The sequence below is a fragment of the Miscanthus floridulus genome, chromosome 1 (genome assembly GCF_019320115.1).
Source record: "Miscanthus floridulus cultivar M001 chromosome 1, ASM1932011v1, whole genome shotgun sequence".
Taxonomy (NCBI): domain Eukaryota; kingdom Viridiplantae; phylum Streptophyta; class Magnoliopsida; order Poales; family Poaceae; genus Miscanthus; species Miscanthus floridulus.
Window position 1 is genome coordinate 185405714 of NC_089580.1, and position 23398 is coordinate 185429111.

Sequence of the window (23398 nt, forward strand, 5' to 3'; positions counted from 1 at the left end):
GTTGACCTTGCTTACGTGATCATCTCGGTGAGCATTTCTCCACCGAACGGCACCGTACTTGGCCATGGAAGAGCTTCGATTCTACGAGGAAGGGAACACGGTCTTCCACGACCGTTGCCGCTTTCCCTCGTAGAATCAAAGCTCCTCCTTGACGTCCGTTACCGCTCGGCAGAGAACATGCTCGCCGAAATAAACACGGTCCGCTAGTTCAACTAGCTACTTTAACCTTCCTTCATGTAAATATGCAAGCTTGAAGTGATTTTGAGCTCAAATTGCTTACAAATGAAAAAAACCACAATAAAGAACCATATATATATAGTGAACAAAATGGGATAAGACAATGATGAAACATGAGAGTATGAAGTTGGTAACCTTTAGAACCGAAGAATCGACGGAGGAATCGAAGAAATCGATGGAGGAATCGAAGAATGGATGAGCAAGAACACTGCTTAAATTTAAACTTAAGCTCTCGGGCTGGCTCGGGGAGGAAGAAGACGGCCAGCAGGATTTATAGCTCAAAAACATGTTTTAATAAATAACCATCCGTACTAGTTGACCTTGCTTATGTGATCATCTCAGCGAGCATTTCTCCACCGGACGGCACCGTACTTGGTCAAGGAAGAGCTCCGATTCTACGAGGAAGGGAACACGGTCTTCCATGATCGTTGCCACTCTCCCTCGTAGTATCAAAGCTCCTCCTTGATGTCCATTACCGCTCGGCAGAGAACATGCTCGTCGAGCTGAACACGGTCCGCAAGTTCAACTAGTACGGATTTTCTATAATTTTCTAACTATTTTCTAAGTTTTTCATTTCATAAAAAGTTAAAATAAAATGTTTAGTCACGGAGTCCATAGAAATGACCATATTTTGACCTAGCAACGCATTGTCAATTGTCATTGCGTTGCATTGCACCCTGGACCGGACTCTGGACAATAAAATACTATGGTCGATCGATGCCGTTCTTTGTCGTACAGTCGCACGGCGACGGCCGACGGACCCGTTCAACCACCAAATTTGTCAGGCCTGGCTGTTCGGGCATATCGTCAAAAGAGAACGGATTTGCTTCCTATTGCACGGCCTTGCATTGCATCTGTCATACCAGTCGGAGGCACTAGTCCCTATACTCATTTTTTAATACACTATAAATTTCTCATTTTATAAACAAATAAAATTAAAAAACTCTAAAATTCTCTATATCTCTAAACAATGAAGTGTGCTATGCATGCTACAAATGAACGGTGAATACTAGTTTTTAATAGCTACTTTAACCTTCCTTCATGTAAATATGCAAGCTTGAAGTGATTTTGAGCTCAAATTGCTTATAAATAAAAAAAAAACCACAATAAAGAACCATATATATAGTGAACAAAATAAGATAAGACAATGGTGAAAAATGAGAGTATGAGATTGGTAACCTTTACAACTGAAGAATCGACGGAGGAATCGAAGAAATCGATGGAGGAATCGAAGAATGGATGGAGGAACAATGGAGGGAGGAAGCAAGAACACTAGTGCAGTGAGCTTCAAAATATGCTGAGCTCGGGCTCGGGGAGGAAGAAGGAGACGGCCGGGATATAAAGGGGGGACCTTTAGTCCCAGTTGGTGGCTCCAACCGGGACTAAAGGTCCCTCCCAACGGCTACTGTGCCAGACAGAGGTGGCAGAGACCTTTAGTCCCGGTTGGAGCCACCAATCAGGAGTAAAAGTCTACCTTTAGTCCCGGTTGGTGGCTTCAACCGGGACTAAAGGTCCCTGCCACCTTTGTCTGGCGCAGTAGCCGTTGGGAGGGACCTTTAGTCCCGGTTGGAGCCACCAACCGGGACTAAAGGTATCTCTAGTCCTGGGCGCAAAAAATGCCGGGACTAGAGCCTATTTTGACCGAGGATCAAAGGTCTGTTCTCTACTAGTGATTCTATAACAAACTTGCACTCATCTAATATTATCTCTAAATTTCTGCAGCAACGCGCGGGGAATTCTTATAGTTTAATCAATGAGTGGGTCGGGGAAGATCGGGAGTGATATAATGCCTTGTATATCTTTTGTGGGAGCTAATTAGACTTCTCGTGAATTTGAGTTCTACCTCTCTAGCCACTCTCACTCTTGTATTTAAGCAAACAAATGCACGAGCATGTAGCACTTATGTAGCAGATTATTTGAGTGTTTGTGGTGGAACAAGCTTCTAGGGAACATGTGTATCTAAGCATGTGACCGTGAGTCCGTGACCCAAGAGAAGGGGTCAATTGGGTTACTAAAACTAATCTAGGGATCTACTCAACAGACCATTAGATTAACCTAAACAAACTAGCAAGGTGTGCAAACAAGGGTTAATCTAGTGCTCTACTTACCACCCCAAAAAGTTTGCAGCATATAGCCAATCCTATTACTTCAAGGCACTCCAAAACGCCGCCCACCCCGGTGATCCAAAACACCCAGCCGAGCAATATATAGCAACATGTCAACTTTGCTCCGGCATCCACACCCCTGCAAGTGAGCATTTCCTCCCTCGGCCGGGGCGGGGCTCATCCATGCACGGGGACGGGATGGATGTCTTCTTCCTCTAACCGGCCTCTTGCCAGAGAATCATATCGGCGTCCATGCATATATGTGATCCGTCTCCCAGGGCCGGTGATGTTTACAGGAGAGGAGGAATTCTAGCCTGCCTCTTCCTCTGATCGTTGTCACGCCCACTGCAAGATTCTCCGTCCAACCGCCAGAACCAAAAGGCCTTTTAAAGCTAGGGAGCTCCCAGCTCCCGAGTTTCCCCAAACACTTCATTCAGCCTTCAGCGATGGAGGCCTCGGCAGCGGTCGAGTCGTCGGCTACCGTGTCCGTCTTCGAGGTATCCAACAAGCGGCCAGACACGGCGAAGCTTGTGCTCAACAGCCCCAACCCGCCGAGCCTGCGCGAGGAGCTCGTCGGCGTGGTCGGCAAGGCGTTCTGGCCACGCGCCCCCGGCGGTGGCCGGGCGCCGCGCTGCCCGTGGATCCTCACGGCGCTGCAGTGCGTGTTCCCGGTGCTGCAGTGGGGGAGGACCTACACCCTCAAGTCCTTCAGGAGTGACGTCATGGCCGGCCTTACTCTTGCCAGCCTTGGCATCCCTCAGGTAGGCGGCTCTGCCGGTCATGCCACACGTTTGCTTGCTCAATTCACGCGTCAGTTTTAGCTCTGGTTCCTCTCAAAAACTTTACACACGTCTTTACTTGTTGAGTTGTGATCTCAGCAAGAAATAAAAACCAAGCTACTTGAATTCAGGACGTCTTGAGGTGACAACTGACAAGTGTTTCTTGCACTAAATCTGTAAAGCAATGAATCCTGATGAGACAACATCAGTTACTAACTTACTATTGTCAGGAGCCATCATATATATATATAGATTTTTCGTCGCAATTTTCTGATGTGACATGTGAGTGTAGAATTTTTTCTCGTCCTTATCTGACATGTGACTCCTTTGGATCTCGGATCTGATATTGTAGAGCATTGGATATGCCAATCTAGCCAAACTGGACCCTCAGTACGGTCTTTGTAAGTACCAATCACAAGCCTCCTCTCCATGATTGATTGTTCAGAACAATTTAGCTTGCGCCAAAGCACACGCCATGTTTCTTTCTCTAGATCACTCATTCCCTTTTTTCTTCTGAAAGACACAAGTGTCGTGCCACCGCTGATCTACGCTGTCATGGGGACATCGAGGGAGATCGGCATCGGCCCAGTCGCCGTCGTCTCGCTGCTGCTGTCGTCGATGATCCAGAAGGTCGTCGACCCGGCCGCCGACCCGGCGACCTACAGGTCGCTCGTCTTCACGGTGACTCTCCTCGCCGGGGTCTTCCAGGTCTCCTTCGGCCTCTTCAGGTACGGTCTGCCGCTTAGCAAGCACTCGTCTTTTTTAATTACACAAGTACGTGCAAAACAACATGCTCTGCTCCCACACGTCGAGACGTCTGGTCTTACGACTCTTACTTGTGTGACTGTGTCTGTTCGTCACATCCCAGGCTGGGGTTTCTCGTGGATTTCCTGTCGCACGCTGCCATCGTGGGGTTCATGGGCGGGGCGGCCATCGTGATCGGGCTGCAGCAGCTCAAGGGGCTGCTTGGACTCAGCCATTTCACCAACAGCACCGATGTTGTTTCTGTAGTCAAGGCGGTCTGCTCTGCGCTACATGACCCGGTGAGTCGTCGTATCTCTGTCGGCTCGGCGCCACGAAAATGCCGAGCATTTTTTTTATTATTACTTTTGTGTAAATATATAAAGGGGCACTAATGTACCCTCATGCATGCCCCACTCCTGGATCGAACCATGAGCTGAGCTGGATGTTTGATTACCGAACCGAGCACACTGTAGATATCGAACCGTGGGACGACAGAGCAAAAGTGACTCCTACTTTCAGTTCGCACCATGGACAATAAAAAACGAAGCACAGCTCCTAAGTCACTTGCACATGCAGCTAAAGCAAGAAAAGTATATATGAAGTAGTACTTTTTAATTGTTTCATGGTTCCCATTAACCGATGCTTGCACTATAGGAGGACCGAACCATCTCAAAAATCGATTTTCAACTGACCTGTGTCAGTCTGGATTCTATGTTAGGACTGGAGCTGCGCTTAGAGCAAGTATAACGATGCTTACTCAGCCGGCTAAATAGAGCCATGTTAGAAAAATAAAGTGATTTGGCAAAGAGAGAAAAGAAGAAAGCAAACAGCCGGCGCTTGACTCCCAGCCCGGCTGAATCCACCATGCAGCTTGCTCCCAGCCATTCTCGTTCCAGCTGCTGTGATACGTCCACGCATACATAAGTATTAAATACTTACAGTCACTGTTGCAGCCGATCTATAATATGAGTAAGCTAAATAATCAGCTGTATATGATGTGGCAGCATGTTGCACCCTTCAGCTGGCTAAATTATTAGCCTTACTCTTAGTCACGGTCATTGCTGGGAACAATAGTACTCCTACTAGTTTTAACTTTTCAACCTCGCACTACGTTTTTTTTGGGGGGGGGGGGGGGGGGATGAAGGACATGGCCACTTGCCTGCACACTGTTTAGTGTTGGATTATTGGAATCCACCCATCTTCATGTCAAACTGTCAACACCGCCATCTTGTGCTTGATGTCCGCTTCTCGCGTGGCTCATGTTCTCCGTATCATGTCCGCTTCTCATATGTGGCTCCTGTTCTCTGTGCTGTGCATGTCATCCAACTGCAGTGGCACCCGGGCAACTTCCTCATCGGATGCTCCTTCCTTATATTCATCCTCACCACACGCTTCATCGTAAGAAGATTCAATTCAGCCACTCCTCTTTTTTACTGGCTCATGATATATATAAATCAGACGGTAACTTACTAAACCCAACGATGAAAACTCAATTAATGGCAGGGGAGGAGGTACAAGAAGTTGTTCTGGCTGTCAGCGATTTCACCTCTGCTGTCGGTCATCCTGTCCACCGCTGCAGTCTACGCAACAAGGGCCGACAAGCACGGCGTCAAGATCATACAGAAGGTTCATGCAGGCTTAAACCCAAGCTCAGCCAAGCAGATACACCTGAACGGGCCGCACACCACGGAATGTGCCAAGATCGCCGTCATCTGCGCAGTCATCGCCCTTACGGTATGTACTTCCCGGCTGCAGTAAGCCGTTCATCTTGTGTTCCATGCTGAAATCTGAAATGCGGATTGCTGAAAGAGAAAGCTTGCATTGCCTCTCCTAGGAAGCTATCGCCGTTGGCCGATCTTTCGCCTCGGTAAGAGGGTACAAACTTGACGGCAACAAGGAGATGCTGGCGATGGGGTTCTCGAACGTTGCTGGATCTCTGTCCTCGTGTTATGTGGCAACAGGTGATCAATATGATTACTGAGTGATGGCTGTTGCAATCTTTCAGGAAGAAGCAAAATATCCTGACAGATGTTTTTCATTCATCAGGTTCATTCTCCAGAACAGCTGTGAACTTCAGCGCGGGCGCCAGGTCGACTGTTTCGAACATCGTCATGTCCATCACCGTGGTCATCGCCTTGGAGTTGTTCATGAAGCTCCTCTACTACACGCCCATGGCGGTGCTCGCCTCCATCATCCTATCGGCTCTTCCGGGGCTGATCGACGTCAAAGAAGCTTGCAACATATGGAAAATCGACAAGTTGGATTTCCTCATTTGCCTTGGCGCATTCGTTGGTGTCCTGTTTGGGTCGGTGGAGATCGGACTTGCAGTTGCAGTAAGATGCATGCTTGATACACCTCCATTTGAAAATTGTCTTTCAGCGTTTTCTGACTTGTGAGGGGGCTGATTGCTGCAGCTTGCCATTTCCTTCGCAAAGATCATCATACAGTCGCTTCGACCTCAGGTAGAGGTTCTTGGCAGGCTCCAAGGGACAAATATCTTCTGCAGCATCAGACAATACCCTGTAGCTTGCCAAACTCCGACCATACTACCGATACGCATGGACACATCCTTCCTCTGTTTCATCAATGCCACTTTCATCAAAGAAAGGTACTAGCAATCTCAATATATAAATATGGGTTTATAAAATGTTCAATACAAATTTTCCAACAAATGTTGTTCAATCAGGATCATACAGTGGGTTCGGGAAGAAGTGGAGAACTCAAATGGAAAAGCGAGAGAAAGGATACAAGCAGTTGTCCTTGATATGTCAAGTGCGTGCCCCCAGAATCTCCAAGATTTTATAAAAGGAGATGCTTGCTTGACTTTTTTAGCTAATTCAATTTCATATTAGGTGGAATATACACCAATGTAGCTGTGAAACCCATGTTCAGTGCTAATTTGATACAAAAATGTGCATACCCATGTTCCTGTTTCTGCAGGTGTGGTAAACATCGACACTTCAGGACTCACGGCACTGGAAGAAATACACAAGGAGTTGGTGTCTCTTGGCATACAGGTGAAGTACTGAATTGATCAGGGTACCTTTACATTTGGGTAAAAAAAAAGACATAATGCCAAATTGCCCGGTTATAATGTTGAAACAACTACCTGCAGATGGCTATAGCAAGTCCAGGATGGAAGGCAGTTCAGAAGATGAAAGTGTCGCGGGTGGTCAACAGAGTCGGAGAAGACTGGATCTTCATGACAGTAGGTGAAGGAGTGGAAGCCTGTCTAGCTGCTCATAAAGGCACAGCTCTCGAATGTTGAGCATGTGTCAATTAGTAGTATTAGTACTGCTAAGAATAATCCCATAAGCGAGGAAGCTTTGCATCCTAGTATGAAGGTGTTACCGCAAATGCCGACAAGCAGAAATGCACGCTTGCACTTGATGGAGGCGAAGTACCTATGATATGACTGATTGACTGAAGTGGTCGTGGCGGGAAACAATCCTCTGTGGAAAGGACAATCCTTGAGCTTCACATGTTTGGTGCTATCTTCATGATGTGTACTTGTACTTAGTAATTAAACAAGTTTTTCTTTTACTGTTTCTTCCTAAACAAAGATGAAACCTTGACCTAATAAGAACTAAAGGAGATTAAAAATATACAGTTGCGCGTTTGAAACCTAAGAAACAGAGAAAGAAGAAAAGAAAAGTACAGGCATGCGGCCGGTCCGAAGGCGGCGGCCTCGACGTCGGACGAGGGCGCAAACTGAACCAACCGGCCGTTGCCCTCGGCCGTGCCGCCCGTGCGGGCCTTTTAGGTCATGATGAATGGCCCAACAATATATAATAGGCCAGAGTGGTGGGCTTACCATTTTTGCCAGGCCGCTCAGCCATTACACAGGCCTACTTCTTGGCCGCACCGCCAGTCTCATCGATGACGACGAGTGCCGGGCGCCCGTGCCGCGAGTGACCTTTCGTGGTCTTCCCGGTCCCGGCCTCGAGCCGCCGGACACGCGGCCGTCTAAGTGCTGTGTGCCTTCGCACGCCGCCCTCGCGTGCCGGCACGTCCGCGAAGATGATGGTTTGTAGGGAGCGATGCGTCGGACGAGAGGGAGGAGGCGCCGAGAAGGGGATGGATGGACGGTGAGGAAGGCAGCGATGGAGCGAAACGCAACTCCCGAGAATAGGGGAGCGAGAGCCCGTGTCGGCCTTGGTTTCAGGTTCGTCCTCGATTTCCTGAGAAATGATATTCTGATATACTGTAGCTCCCTTCTGCTGATTCGTGGGCTCTCAAACCACGGCTCTTACTGTTGATTCTGGGCTCCCTTGCTGCTGCTGTTGTTGTTGGATTTTTTTAATACATCTGTTCTAATATAGCTCTCAAATTAGATCCTCAAATCCATTGTACTCCTCGCTCGGCCAAAAAAACTTTAGTTTCCTCGAAAAAAGAAGCACCATTCATACACCTTGTTTCACTTTGGTAGAAACGGGACTGCAGTGGTACTAGTTGAGAGTTGAGATAAATGGTAAAAAAAAAAACTAGACCGACCTAGGGGTAACTAGGTGGCATTCTATTAAGAAGAAAATAGGCACACAAAAATTTGGCTCGACGAGGACTTGAACCTAGATGGTCTGGGTATACATCCACACCCTGGACCAATTGAGCTAGCTCAGCTTCCTTTGGATGTTTCCTCGAAGCTTGGAGGAGGCCAGGAGGGAGGAGAAGAGAGAGAGAGGGATGAATGGTAAACTATTCTAGAAAAGCTATATAGTTTCACAGCAAATGTTACAGGAAGGTATGTAGTTATTCTTTTTACCAGTGCAAGTATTAACAAATCAATTGCTTGTGTGTTTTTGGGGCCAGAGTTTAGCTGCCTGGCAAGTTGTAATTTGGTTGTACAGTTTTTTGTTTGTTTTGCCTTTATTTTTCTAATAAAAATATGGCAAAGCTTTTGCCATTCATTAGGAAAAAGTATTGTTATCAAATCGATTGGGTCATCTGTTTGCCGTGAAAGAAACGGGAAGAAAAGAAAAACTTAGTTCCATCCAGCCCTCGTCTGTGCAGGCTTTTCTTGTCCAGTGTTGGAGATGACCCTTGATGCTTACTTCCATTCGATACTGAGAATCTTCATATCATAGTAAGTGCTCAGACCACTCAGACCACTTCCATGTTTGCTGTGATCCAGATATGGTCTGGAATTTTGGGTTGCAATGCCCCTTCTGGCCCATCTGGGGAAACGGCAGGGAACAGTGCCAAAATATGTGGTCACCACTCATGCCAGTCGGTCACTCACCACCACTCTCCATTGTTGGCTTGTCCAGCAATATTCATTTCTCAAGCATGTTTCATTACTAAGGTCAACTTCTATCAAAACAAAGGTTGAACCATTTAGTTTGCTAATCAGTGTCAGCGCACCTTGCAAGTTCCACCACACTGTGGAATCTTGAGATTCAAATCTTGCTTAAGGCAAAGTCATTTGGTCCATTGGCTGAGTAGGAATGGTGTAATTGATCTTTCAGAAAGAACACTGATGTAATCAATGCCTGACAACTAGATTCAGCACTTATATCATACTTATGATACGCAGTGCACAAAGAATATTAGAGGCATTCTCCAAGATAAGCCTTTGTCTTATTTTTTTCTTGAACACGTAGGAGGTTTGCGTATCATTTCATTAATAGGTAGAAAAGGTGGTCTAGTTACATTCTGATTCCACGGCTTGGGTTACTTCTGTCATTTCATTAATAGGTAGAAAAAACCTCCTGTCTTATATGCTATAAATTACTTCTGTCATCATTTATCCTATGGTTACACTAATACATTTCTGTTTTGTTTGCTGAAAATTATAGTGGTTCAAATTTGCAGTTATTTGAGTATCAGATGTGCATTAAAATGTATGGCAAATCTTGTCAAGCTCAATCGTTTACACTTTTTCTTTCAATCAACTATTTTGAAAATAGAGCTGCAATTGTGAATTTATGGCAAATCTCTTTAAGCTCAATCATTTACACCTTTTCTGTAGTGCCTTTAATTTCTTGGTTGGCAAAGATCACGTGATTGGAGCAGACATACGAAATGCTATTCTTGAAATCCTCATAACGGGTAGTTGTAACTTCTAAGTGCTATTCTTTGTTTTTCTCTTGCTATTTTTATGTTTTGGTTCTAGAGAACTCTTTTGTAATGGTTGGAACCACCTTTTTTAAGTGTTGATTGCTGCTCCTCCACTGAAGCCTGACATGTTGCTCTCATATAAGTGATCAATAGTTTCAACCTTTGACATCCATGAATAATTTGTGTACGAGCACAAGCACCTACAGTGTAGTCCATTATAAACAATATTGCTCTAGAAAAATGTTCACACATTCATTCATACTAGTTTTCTCAATACTAGTGTGGAAACGCCAAGGTTCAACTGAGATGGAAGCATGACGAAAGAACAAGTTTCCTTTTTCAGAACGTGCTGAGCACATATTTCATTAAGGAAACAGAGTTATTACAATGACCATAAGAAAACAACAGAAAGATAACCAACAGCTATTACATGCAACCTACAACCTCAAAGATGACCAAGGAGCGACGGACGACGCACATTGGAGAAGCGACCAAACCACAAAGCAAAGGTTTCAACCCCCCAGACAAGGGACTAACCTTGCAGCCTAGAAACATAGACAAGAGAAAGTGCGAACACAAGGTTGACAAGTACCCTTGTGTGTTCGTTTTGTGATGAGTGATTGTCAATGTGATCCACGAAGTAGGTTGAGTGGTGACTAACCCTACCATGGCGAAAGCTATGTGTGCGACATGTCTTTTGGCTTGTGTTGTGCAGGTGTGGAGCTCGGATGCGGTGGTCGACGGCGAGGTGAAGGTCAAGGAGGACGTGCCGTGCCGACAGACCGGGAGCGGTGAAGGACGGACGTGAGGCTTGGACCGAGGGACCCAGAGGCCGGGTGACTAGCCGCGGTGGCTGACACTTGGGACATCGACAAGTGCAAGAAGACATGGAGTGACGGTGTTGACCGGGTCAAGACGGCGGACGCGTGAGTCGAGCGAGGCTCAGGAGGACTTGGCGGGCCGGCCAGTCGAGGACGGCGGTGACACGCGTCGGATGGCGGGGGACGCGTATGGAGTACGCTACTCGCGGACGGTTTGATGATTTGGACCTCAAAACCATCGGATGGATGGTTTACGGGTTTGGGCCTCAAAACCCGGGCGGAGGTTCCGAGGAGGGACGGACGGCACGTGGTGGCATCGGGGAGTTCGCGTCGAGGCGAAGCTACCGATGAGAAGGCGCGGTGGCCGTCGGATCAAAATTACACCGGGTTGGACAACAACGCCCTTGGGCTTAGCGGTTCAACTCATTTGTATCCAGGGGCAAAACTGGGAATGTGTAATAGCCCTGTTAAATAGGATGAGGGAGCCCCCATCTCCCTCACCTCCTCCAGTTTTCATTTTCTCCTTTAGGGTTTCTTCCTCTAGTTTGCTTCCATGTATGAGAGAGGTCCACAACTCAAATTGTGACTTGGTTTTGAAGGAATCGGTGGCCGTAACCACCGTATGCCCTCCGGGATTCATGATTTAGTTGTGTTCTTGATGTGATTTTGGTGTTCTTCACGAGCTCCTTTTGTCCCCTCTTGTTTCCCCTCTCGTTTCTTCGTTTTGGGATGGTTTTGGTTCATTCTTGTTGCCTTGGATCGATCAATGACATGAGTAGAAGCTTTCCACCGAAGGAAATCCACTAATTCCTCACGAGATCGCAGATCCGAGCAATTTAAGTTCTTGACCTATTTTTTGGGGGATTCTTCAATTCCTTCGATTCACGGAGTTAGAGTTTGTTTCGGGCCATGATCCTTTAGAGGTTGCCTTTCTACTCGCTTGTGAACCCTTGTGCAAAGTTTTAAGTCATTCGGAGTTGATTTGATCAAGTTATGGCTTGATTTGATTTTTTCCCGAGAAACTGCTCGTTCATACCGGACGTGTCCGATATGATCTAGGACGTGTCCGATATTTCTCACTTTGGAGTTTTGAGCTGAAATTTGGTGGAGACCTTCCCTTGGTGTCTAAAGAGCTATGGTTAAAATTTCATGATTTTTGGACACCATTTGACGGGGTTTTGGATTTTTCTCTTTTGGTCAGCTTGCTGCTGAAAATATCGGACGTGTCCGAGATCATACCGGACGTGTCCGAAAATACCGGACGTGTCCGATAATACCGGACGTGTCCGATATTTGCAGGAGCAGTGCTGTTTTCTTTTGGGAGTTTGCTCGTTTGGGCTTCGATCTGTGTTCCGTTTGCTCTGTGGTGACCCGCTGTGTTCTGAGGGAGCATCCACCCTTCTCTAGGATCGTGGTCATCAAGTCTTTCATGTATGCTTTTTGGGGATTAATGTTGGGACAGTGGTTGAAGATTTTGAAAGAAATTTGAGGCTCCCATTCACCCCCCCCTCTGGTCGCCGTTTTCGGTCCTTCAATTGGTATCGGAGCCGGTTAAGGATCATTCCACCTAAATCGGTCCGTGATCCACGAAGGCGACATGGAGCGTGGTTCCGGCAAACCACCGCACTTTGATGGGTCCAACTATCCTTATTGAAAGATCCGCATGTCTGCGCATCTCCAGGGGATTGATTGGCTTATCTGGGAAATTTGTGAGGATGCTACTTACGGTGTGCTCCCTGTTGCGGCCCGTACCACCCAGGATCACAAGGATCGGCACAACGCAAATAACAAAGCTCGCAGTGTGCTTTTCTCGAGTCTTTCGCTTTCTGAGTTCGAGCGTGTCTCCGATTGTACTATAGCTCGAGAGATCTGGGTGAGGCTTCAGAGCTATCACGAGGGGACCGCACAGGTCAAGACCAGACTCTACGAGACGTACAAGCGCGAGTATGAGAACTTCTCTTAGTTTGATGGCGAGTCCATCGATGCCATGTTTTCCCGCTTTCAGACTATTGTCAACAAAATGAAAGCGAACAAGGTCAACCTACCTTATAGTGATCATGAGAGGGCGCTCAAGCTTCTTTATGCCCTTGATCGAAAGGTATGGGATATGAAGGTGTCGGCGATCATCGAGTCGGCCAACTACGACACCCTCACCGTCGACGAGCTTTTCAGCAAGCTCAAGTCCACAGAGATCGACTACCAAACCCAAGCCAAGCTCAAGAATCCTTCTGCACCAACCATGGCTTTGGTCTCAGGTAGTGGTTCAAGTTCATTGACTAACCCTTCACAAGCTTCTTTCTCTTTGTCGTGCTTGATGTCAGTCATAGAGGAGCAGCTAGAGTCTCTTGGGGATGATGAGTTGGCACTCGTCATCAGTCGGTTCTCTCGGTTTCACAACAACTGTTTGAACCGCCGACGCAATGGTGGCCCGAAGGAGGGATGCTATGGATGTGGAGATCTGGACCACTTTGTCGCGCACTGCCCCAAGAAGAAGCCCTTCACCAACAAGTACAACTCCGGCAAGCGCAAGGATAAGCGCGACTACACCTTCGGCAAGCACAAGGCCAAGGGCGGCTTCGACAAGGAGGCGATCAAGAAGGCGTACCGCAGGAAGGCCAAAGCTCAAGAACACGCCTTCCTTGCCTCCCTCAGCGACCTCAACGACAACTCCGACGATGATCACTCTTCTTCTCCCTCGACCGACAATGAGTCCGAGAAGAAGCGCGAGGACAAGCTCAACGGTCTCTGCTTTGTTGCCGGTGCAAACCGTGGTGGGTTTTGCACTATGGCGGTTGACGGTGGAGCAAAGCTCAAAAAGGACGTCGACATCGACGACAACGAAAATGAGGTACCGCCCACACTTGACTCACTTATGCTTGAGCTTGATACTATGAATGATACATTGATGAGTCAAGATAAGTTGCTTAAGCGTGCTGCCCATGAGAGAAAAGAGTTTAAGGACCAGCTAGAGGTTGCTTTGAAGGAGTTGGAGCTTGCCAAGAGTGGTGTAGTGGTGTCAGAGGAGGAGGAGTGCGATGAGTGCACTATATACATGTCTAACCTCTCTGACTTGCAATCCAAGTATGCTGTTTTGCTTGATGAATGTGATGAGCTGAAGTCTCATTCTGGGTTGCTCGGTGCAAGCAAGTCCTGCTCAGGCTTGCAATCTGAGTTGGCAGAGAAGGTTGCCAAACTTGCTGAGTTTGAGAAGACCAACTCAGATAGCACCACCACTACATGTGTTCGATGTGAAGCTTTGGTGTTGGAGCTTGAGTCCTGCAGGCATGACAAGATGGGAACCGAGGAAGAAAACACACAACTTCGGTCCATCTTGAGCTGGGTGTCGTGTAGTGAGCCTCAGTTGGGCATGATGGTGAGCCAGTTTAGGTGGGGAACTGACTCATTAGGAGTAGGCTTTGCTATAGGTGGGAAGGGTGAGCATGTCTATGGCAAGGTTGGTGAACATAGTGGTTTGAACCCAAGTGAGAAACCCACCAACACTCCCAAATTGATCAAGATCCCTCCACCAGAGTCTACCAAGCCTATGATCAAAGATGGTGTGTTTGAAGAACCACCAAAAGCTCCACCATCCAAGCAAGTTTGGGTTCCCAAACCGAACCACTTTCGGAACTCACTCGATACTCTACCCAACATCTCTAGTGCACCCCTTCCTAAAGCCAAAAAGCCTCAGAGAGTGAACCACATCCACAAGAGAGTGAGTCAACCACCATCCAAGAGAGAGGTGAGGTACCACTGTGACTATTGCCATAGAGATGGTCATTTGGCTAAGTTTTGCTTTAGGAGGAAGAGAGATGAGCGGCGTGAGTACGAGTTGAACAACTGGAACATATATCGTCCTCCCCATGGTGTACATGTACCGCCTATTTAGAGGCACAGTGTTAGGCCTAGAGGTGCAATGCCTCAAGGTGCTAGGCCTCAGGTGGCAAGACCACGTGGTGGTCATGCCCGACGTGGCCCAAGTCATGATCTATATGACTCTAGACCTCGTGATGGTGGCTTTCAGTCCCACACTCCTAGCGGACCATGTTTTCCCCCACGTGGTGATCGCTTCTCTCCAATGGGACATGGCATGTATGGTGTTTTTCCTAACATTTTTCTAGGGCAAATGACTCAACACTGGTATTCTCCTCATTTCACTAACCCCAGTGTTGTGCCATTTGCTCACCCCCTGTCTTTCTATTGATGCAGAGCGGAGGCCTGGAGAACACGTGGCTTGTTGATTCCGGCTGTTAGCGCCACATGACCGAAAGTTCCAAATGGTTCTCCAGCCTCGATCCCATGCAATACAAGGAGTACATCACGTTTGGGGATAATAGCAAAGGTAAGGTGCTGTCTCGTGGGACCATTCGGGTCAATGAGTCTTTTATCTTGAAGGACGTTGCTTTGGTTTCAAGCCTGCATTTCAATTTGCTCTTTGTTTCGCAACTCCTTCAAGATGGGTTTGAGGTGTGCTTTAAGACTGGACTTTCTCGTGTGCTCGATTCTCAGGGACATCTAGTTTGTTAGATCGTTCCTTTTGGTTGAGTCTTTAGAGCTGATTTCTCTCAGTCTTTTGGTTCTTCTCGTTGTTTGGTTGCCAGGATCTTCTTCTGATTTGTGGAAGTGGCATAGGAGACTTAGGTCACTTGAGCTTCGATCTCCTAGTGAGGTTGAGTTCTCTTGACATGATTCGAGGATTGCCCAAACTTAAGTTTGAGAAGGATCTGGTATGCCATCCCTATCGCCACGGAAAGATGGTGGCTGCTTCCCATCCTCCTAGTGACTCAGGTCATGACCACGAGACCCGGATGAGCTACTCCATATGGACACTGTTGGTCCGGCTCGGGTTCGGTCAGAGGGAGGGAAGTGGTACGTTCTTGTGATCGTGGATGATTTTTCTCGCTATTCTTAGGTGTTTTTCATGGAGGGCAAGGACGAAGCGTTTTCTCATGCTCGTGACTTGATCTTGAGGTTGCAAACTGAGTTACCAAAGAATGCCATACGAGCTATCCAGTAGTGACAATGGCACTGAGTTCAAAAACTCTCAGTTTGACATCTTCTGTGCTTCCTTGGGTCTTGAACATCAGTTTTCTTCGCCCTATGTCCCTCAGCAGAATGGTGTTGTTGAGCGCAAAAATCAGGACTTTGGTTGAAATGGCCAGGACTGATGCTCGATGAGCATAGGACTCCTAGGCGTTACTGGGCCGAAGCCATCAACACCGCCTGCCATGTTTCAAACCGCATTTTTCTTCGTGCTTTCTTAAAGAAGACATCCTATGAGTTGCGGTTTGGGCGTCCACCCAAGGTGAGTCATTTTCGAGTCTTCGGTTGCAGGTGCTTCATTCTTAAGCAAGGTAATCTTGACAAGTTTGAATCTAGATCTTCGGACGGTATATTTCTCGGTTACGCTTCTCATTCACATGCGTACCGTGTGCTTAATCTTGAGACTAACCGTGTCATGGAGACTTGTGAAGTCACCTTCGACGAAACCATGCCCTCTTCTATTTCTGTCTTTGAACTGTGCAGGTGATGAAGAGATGGGTGACAGCATTTTCGTTGAGGATGACGATGACGTCGATTGGGATGATCCCAAGCCATCTCAACCGGCTGCCCCGATCGAGCCTAGCTTCGACCACTTCGGCTCACGGCCCTCGAGCCCTCCACCTCTACTTCATGGGGTCCGTGCGAGCCGCTTCCTTAATCGACTGAGGAGGCCCTAGCTGTGGATGAGGGGGAGGCGACTTCGTCTTTGGGTGCACCTCGACATATCCAGCGACACCATCCTCCTCAGACCATGATTGGCGACATCGACGAAAGGGTAACGTGTTCCAAGTCTTATCATATTTCCCATTTCGCTCATTCTGCTTTCATAGCTTCTTTTGAGCCTCGAGATATTGGACACGCACTATCTAATGCCGATTGGGTTAATGCTATGCACGAGGAGTTAGAGAACTTTGAGCGAAACCAAGTGTGGGTTTTAGTTCCACCTCCACCAGAGTGCCACCCCATAGGTACAAAGTGGGTTTACAAGAACAAGCAGAGTAAGGATGGGGTGGTGGTGAGAAACAAGGCGAGATTAGTGGCTCAGGGTTTTTGCCAAAAAGAGGGAATAGACTATGAAGAAACCTTTGCTCCTGTTGCCCGTCTAGAAGCCATTAGGATTCTTTTAGCATTTGCAGCTTCGAAAGGGTTCAAGCTATATCAGATGGATGTAAAGAGTGCCTTCTTGAATGGGTACATAGAGGAAGAGGTTTATGTGAGGCAACCCCCTGGCTTTGAAAATCCAAAGTACCCCAACCATGTTTTTAAACTCCACAAAGCCTTGTATGGTTTGAAACAAGCCCCGAGAGCCTGGTATGAGCGTTTAAAAGCTTTCTTGCTTGATAAGGGTTTTAGGATGGGTTCCGTAGATAAGACTTTGTTCCTCCTTAAGCAAGGCACTGACATCCTTTTGGATTCAGATATACGTGGATGATATAATCTTTGGTGGCTCTTCTCATGCTCTTGTTGCCAAGTTTTCAGATACTATGAGCAGGGAATTTGAGATGAGCATGATGGGCGAATTGACTTTCTTCCTTAGGCTGCAAATCAAGCAAACTCGTGAGGGGACGTTCGTGCACCAAGGCAAGTACACCAAGGATGTGCTCAAGAAATTTGATATGGGTGAGGCCAAGCCTCTTTCGACGCCCATGTCAACCATGACGGCCCTGGATGAGGACAAGGAGGGAGAAGCCATGGACCAGAAGGAATACCGAAGCATGATCGGGTCCCTGCTGTACCTAACGGCGACGAGACCGGACATCCAGTTCGCAGTCTGCTTGTGCGCGTGCTTTCAGTCTTCGCCGCGCACGTCTCATCGTCAAGCCATCAAGCGGATCCTCAGGTACCTTTGTTTTCACACCCGAGTTTGGTCTTTGGTTTTTAGCCTCCTCCTCTCTTTCTCTTTGTGGGTATTCTGATGCGGATTATGCTGGTTGTCGTGTTGAGAGGAAGTCCACTTCGGGGACTTGTCAGTTTCTTGGATCTTCTCTTGTGTCTTGGTCTTCTCGCAAGCAGTCTAGCGTCGCCCAATCCACCATAGAAGCTGAGTATGTTGCTGCTGCTGCTTGTTGTTCCCAGTTGCTTTGGATGATAGCTACTCTGAGAGACTTTGTGTTAGAGTTTAGGCGAGTGCCTTTGTTTTGTGACAGCACCAGTGCCATAAGTGTAGCCAAAAACCTAGTCCTTCACTCAAAGACAAAGCACATAGAAGTTCGCTTTCACTTCTTGCGTGACCACTATGAGAAAGGTGATATCGATCTGCACCACATTGATACCCAAAACCAGCTCGCAGATATCTTCACCAAACCACTTGACCAAGCCCAGTTTGCTCGCTTGCGAGGGGAGCTTAGAGTCTGTTTCCCTTTTTAGAGGAGGGGAACTTTGGTTGTTGTATTCTAGTTTTGCTTTTCTTTGTAGTTTAGCCTTTGTTTTTGTTTTTATATCATTCTTTCATATCATATCATCATGTATCATATTGCATCCTGAGCTTCATCCTTATAGTAGCTAGATTGACACTATGCTCTTGTTGGGGATGTTATGGATATACAATGATGTGCTTTTGGCTTAGGCTCTTTTTGATCAATTGATACATGTTATGAGCTAAGCTTGTTTTCCAAACTGTGAACTTGATTAAAACTTGTTGAAACATGAAATGTGTTCACCACTACTTGTGGCACTAGCATGTGTAGAATGTGTCGAGATCTTTTTCTTGCTTCATATATATGCTTAGTTGCTACGGCTCATACCTTGAGTTACACACTTGCTTGAGAAACTTGAATTTGTGCTAAAACTTGAAAATCAAACTAAGTGATTTGAAAAGATCGGGATGGGTCTGTACTATCCTATGTCAGAGTATCGAGACAGCTCCAAATTGCACTTATTGGTGAACTTGAGCTCTGTAATGGATACCGAGATCATTGTCTTAAGCTTTTGATTGCCTTTGGCATAGGCTTGACATGGTCGCTAAGTCAGGTTTTGATGGCATAGATAACCTCCTGCACACACTTGTCTGACAAACTTTGGTAATAAGCTGCATAACTCTGATAAATTTCAATTGGTATCTAAAATTTGATCAAACCACAAGTTTGTCTCATGACATGATGTGTGAACTTTGTTTGGGGTAGTTCACTTTGCATACATGTGTAGCACAAGGTCGATCTCCTGTCTATTTTTGCTATGTGCTCCTTTGGTGGTGAACCCTCTTTTAAAATTGCTCAAACTTGATCAAAATTGCTTAAATGCCATATTTCGTCTCATTTGGTCACTTTGAGCATTTGCTAGCACTTGTATGTGTTGCTATATATACATGACAGCATCAACTAGAGCCTCTTTTCAATCTACTTACTATAATCTTGAAGCTTCTACATTCGTGCATTTCTGCATTCATAGCATGATTTGAGGGGGAGATGCAATCTTTAGGCTCTAGCTTGATAAGTGCATGTGTCAACAAGGGGGAGAAGTTTTCCACACTCATAATGACACAAGGGGAAGAAACTTCCAATTTCACCTAAAGTTGAGATATATGCATTCATTTGAGAGAGATTGCACTTGTTCAGGGGGAGTTGCATTTGAGGTGTTTTGCTAGATGTGTTGAGCCTTTGCCTCTTCTGGAGGGTCTAGCAGTTTTTTGGTTTTTCGAGCTTTGCTAGTGGTGTTGAGCCCGTTGCCTCTTCTTGAGGGCTAGCTTTGTTTTACTTGGTTGCGTCGAGCCGTTGCCCATGTCTTTGGGGACCAAGTTTTGCTCATTTTCAAATGACCCGGTTCTTGGCTTTTCTTTGGCTTTTGGTCATTTGGGTGAGTTCTTTCTTTTCTCTTCTTCTTCTTCTTCTTTTGCTCAAGCTGTTCGTGTATTGGTGTTGACAATGCACTCATCAAGGGGGAGATTGCGAACACAAGGTTGACAAGTACCCTTGTGTGTTCATTTTGTGATGAGTGATTGTCAATGTGATCCATGAAGTAGGTTGAGTGGTGACTAACCCTACCATGGCGAAAGCTATGTGTGCGACATGTCTTTTGGCTTGTGTTGTGCAGGTGTGGAGCTCGGATGCGGTGGTCGACGGCGAGGTGAAGGTCAAGGAGGACGTGCCGTGCCGACAGACCGGGAGCGGTGAAGGACGGACGTGAGGCTTGGACTGAGGGACCCAGAGGCCGGGTGACTAGCCACGGTGGCTGACACTTGGGACATCGACAAGTGCAAGAAGACATGGAGTGACGGTGTTGACCGGGTCAAGACGGCGGATGCGTGAGTCGAGCGAGGCTCAGGAGGACTTGGCGGGCCGGCCGGTCGAGGACAGCGGTGACACGCGTTGGATGGCGGGGGACGCGTATGGAGTACGCTACTCGCGGACGGTTTGATGGTTTGGACCTCAAAACCATCGGATGGACGGTTTACGGGTTTGGGCCTCAAAACCCGGGCGGAGGTTCCGAGGAGGGACGGACGGCACATGGCGGCATCGAGGAGTTCGCGTCGAGGCGAAGCTACCGATGAGAAGGCGCGGTGGCCGTCGGATCAAGATTACACTGGGTTGGACAACAACGCCCTTGGGCTTAGCGGTTCAACTCATTTGTATCCAGGGGCAAAACTAGGAATGTGTAATAGCCCTGTTAAATAGGATGAGGGAGCCCCCATCTCCCTCACCTCCTCCAGTTTTCATTTTCTCCTTTAGGGTTTCTTCCTCTAGCTTGCTTCCATGTATGAGAGAGGTCCACAACTCAAATTGTGACTTGGTTTTGAAGGAATCGGTGGCCGTAACCACCGTATGCCCTCCGGGATTCATGATTTAGTTGTGTTCTTGATGTGATTTTGGTGTTCTTCACGAGCTCCTTTTATCCCCTCTTGTTTCCCCTCTCGTTTCTTTGTTTTGGGATGGTTTTGGTTCGTTCTTGTTGCCTTGGATCGATCAATGACATGAGTAGAAGCTTTCCACTGAAGGAAATCCACTAATTCCTCACGAGATCGCAGATCCGAGCAATTTAAGTTCTTGACCTATTTTTTGGGGGATTCTTCAATTCCTTCGATTCACGGAGTTAGAGTTTGTTTCGGGCCATGATCCTTTAGAGGTTGCCTTTCTACTCGCTTTGTGAACCCTTATGCAAAGTTTTAAGTCATTTGGAGTTGATTTGATCAAGTTATGGCTTGATTTGATTTTTCCCGAGAAACTGCTCGTTCATACCGGACGTGTCCGATATGATCTAGGACGTGTCCGATATTTCTCACTTTGGAGTTTTGAGCTGAAATTTGGTGGAGACCTTCCCTTGGTGTCTAAAGAGCTATGGTTAAAATTTCATGATTTTTGGACACCATTTGACGGGGTTTTGGATTTTTCTCTTTTGGTCAGCTTGCTGCTGAAAATACCGGACGTGTCCGAGATCATACCGGACGTGTCCGAAAATACCGGACGTGTCCGAAAATACCGGACGTGTCCGATATTTGCAGGAGCAGTGCTGTTTTCTTTTGGGAGTTTGCTCGTTTGGGCTTCGATCTGTGTTCCGTTTGCTCTGTGGTGACCCGCTGTGTTCTGAGGGAGCATCCACCCTTCTCTAGGGTCGTGGTCATCAAGTCTTTCGTGTATGCTTTTTGGGGATTGATGTTGGGACAGTGGTCGAAGATTTCGAAAGAAATTTGAGGCTCCCATTCATCCCCCCCCCTCTGGTCGCCGTCTCCGGTCCTTCAGAAAGTGTGCTTCACAACCATGTTCCCTTACTGATTTGTCTTCCCTTGTGGCTAAACACAAAATTACCAACAGTGCCAGGGTTTTTTTTTAAAAAAATTTAACACTTTTTGAAAACTAATTTTAAATCTAACACAGTTGATTTTTTAAAAAAAACTAACACTTTTGGCCGCTCCTATTTCCCTGGCGCGGCCAAATGCCTGTGTCGCGCCATGCATGGTGGCACGACAGAGGGCTAATGTGGCAGCGACCGGAATCGTTGACCGCTGACGGGGCAGGGCCTACCGCGCCACCGATCTTGGCGCGGCACTGCCACGCCCTGATCCGTGACACGATAGAGCCGAATAAAACCGACTGTCGCTGCCCGCGTCCGCCAGTGGCCGAGCAGCCGCCGTTGCCCGAGCAACGCAGCAAGGCCACCTAGCCGCCGTGGCCTCATCCGCCCGCGCCAGCCAGCCCGCTGCCGAGCATGGCACGGCCGCCAGCCGCCCGGTGCGGCCGCCGAGCCCCCACGCCGGTGCGCCACCCTCTCTGGCCACGCACGGCGGCTGCCCGCCGAGGACTACGCCCACGCCTCCTAGTCTGGTCTAGCGTGCTGCAGCGAGGTACTCCCCTAATAGGTAGTAAAATTATTAAAGTATAGTTAGTAGAGTTAGTAAAGTTATTTAGTTTAGTTAGTATAGGTAATATAGTAAGTTAGTATAGGTAGTAAAGTTAGGTAGTTTAGTTAGTACAGTTATTGAGTCTAGTTATATATTGGATTTAGTCTAATTAGTTGTTGTAGTTAGCCTTCTATAGATGTTAATATTAGATTAGTTAGTACAGTTATAGTTAGAATATGTATTAATATTACTATGGACATTACGTACGACGATTTCGATGACTTGATGAAGTTTCTTGAAATGCTTTTGCAGATGGATTGTTGTGTTAGAGTTTTGTATGGAGGAAGTGTTAGGAGAGAAGATGGTATGTTTGAGGATATGGAAGAAGAATTGGAATGGTTTGATGAACCTCCTAGCTTCAACGACCTTTGTGTCCGTTTGAATGCAAAGTTTGATGGTGATTTCACACTGAAGGGGAGGTTTGATACTGGGAACACTATGGCACACTATGTCCTCATGCCCTTGTATGACCATATTCACTAGTCCCGCTACACTAGGGTTCTCCAAGGTTCTAATGTGCCCATGGCTGAGGTGGTGGTGGAGAATGGGTACAAAATGCAGGGTGTTCAGGACGGCCCGTCCATTGATGGTGTTGGAGGCAATGAGCAAGAATTGGGGATCGAAGGGGAAGCAACTTAGGGTAACATGGATTTGGATGGTCAGTTGATGCAGGAGCAGTTTCATTCAACTGCAGTAGGTTGTATAAGCAATGACTTCGATGTGAATGATTTCGAACAGGGAGAGAAGGAGCAGGAGGAGGAGGACAGAATCGGTGATGTAGTTAGCGGTGATTTAGATGATTCTGATGATGACCAAAGAGGTACAGATACTATGCCAACACCGGCTGATTCCAGGCTAGTACCGGTTCATACTATGCCATTATCAGTACCAATTGAGGTTTTGCATGGTGTCTAGGCTTAGGGTAGACTAGTCACAGATTTGGCTGTAGATGATACCCCTATGATTCATGGGTCAGAATTAGCGAAGCACAGCAGTATGTTCCACCACCACCTTACACAGCGACTGAGCTTGAGCAACTAAGGTCCAAGAACGTTCATGGGCATTCCAAACTATAGGGATGTCAGCATGATGGATATGGCAGTTTGTGACACCGGTCTCTAGTTGTGTAGGAATTTATTGTATAACCATGAGAAAGAAACCCTTAGGAAGGGGATGATATTCAACACAATGTCAGAGATGAAACTCTTCCTTCATGACTATGTTGTGTACCACCATAGGCCGTACACCGTCACTCATTCGGACCAGGAGTTGAGGTACCAC

The 23398-nt window shown here is 47.1% G+C and overlaps 1 protein-coding gene across 1 annotated transcript; it reads left to right on the forward strand.

The window, feature by feature from the left end:
* The first annotated feature begins 2465 nt into the window (after nucleotides 1-2465).
* Nucleotides 2466-7408, forward strand: LOC136550860 (low affinity sulfate transporter 3-like). The gene is made up of 12 exons (XM_066542448.1): nucleotides 2466-3103; nucleotides 3474-3522; nucleotides 3642-3849; nucleotides 3990-4164; nucleotides 5198-5263; nucleotides 5369-5599; nucleotides 5700-5826; nucleotides 5912-6198; nucleotides 6280-6473; nucleotides 6552-6637; nucleotides 6806-6882; nucleotides 6981-7408. The coding sequence occupies exons 1-12, from the start codon at nucleotides 2789-2791 to the stop codon at nucleotides 7131-7133; spliced, it is 1968 nt and encodes a 655-aa protein (XP_066398545.1). The 5' UTR covers nucleotides 2466-2788; the 3' UTR covers nucleotides 7134-7408.
* Nucleotides 7409-23398: the final 15990 nt, after the last annotated feature.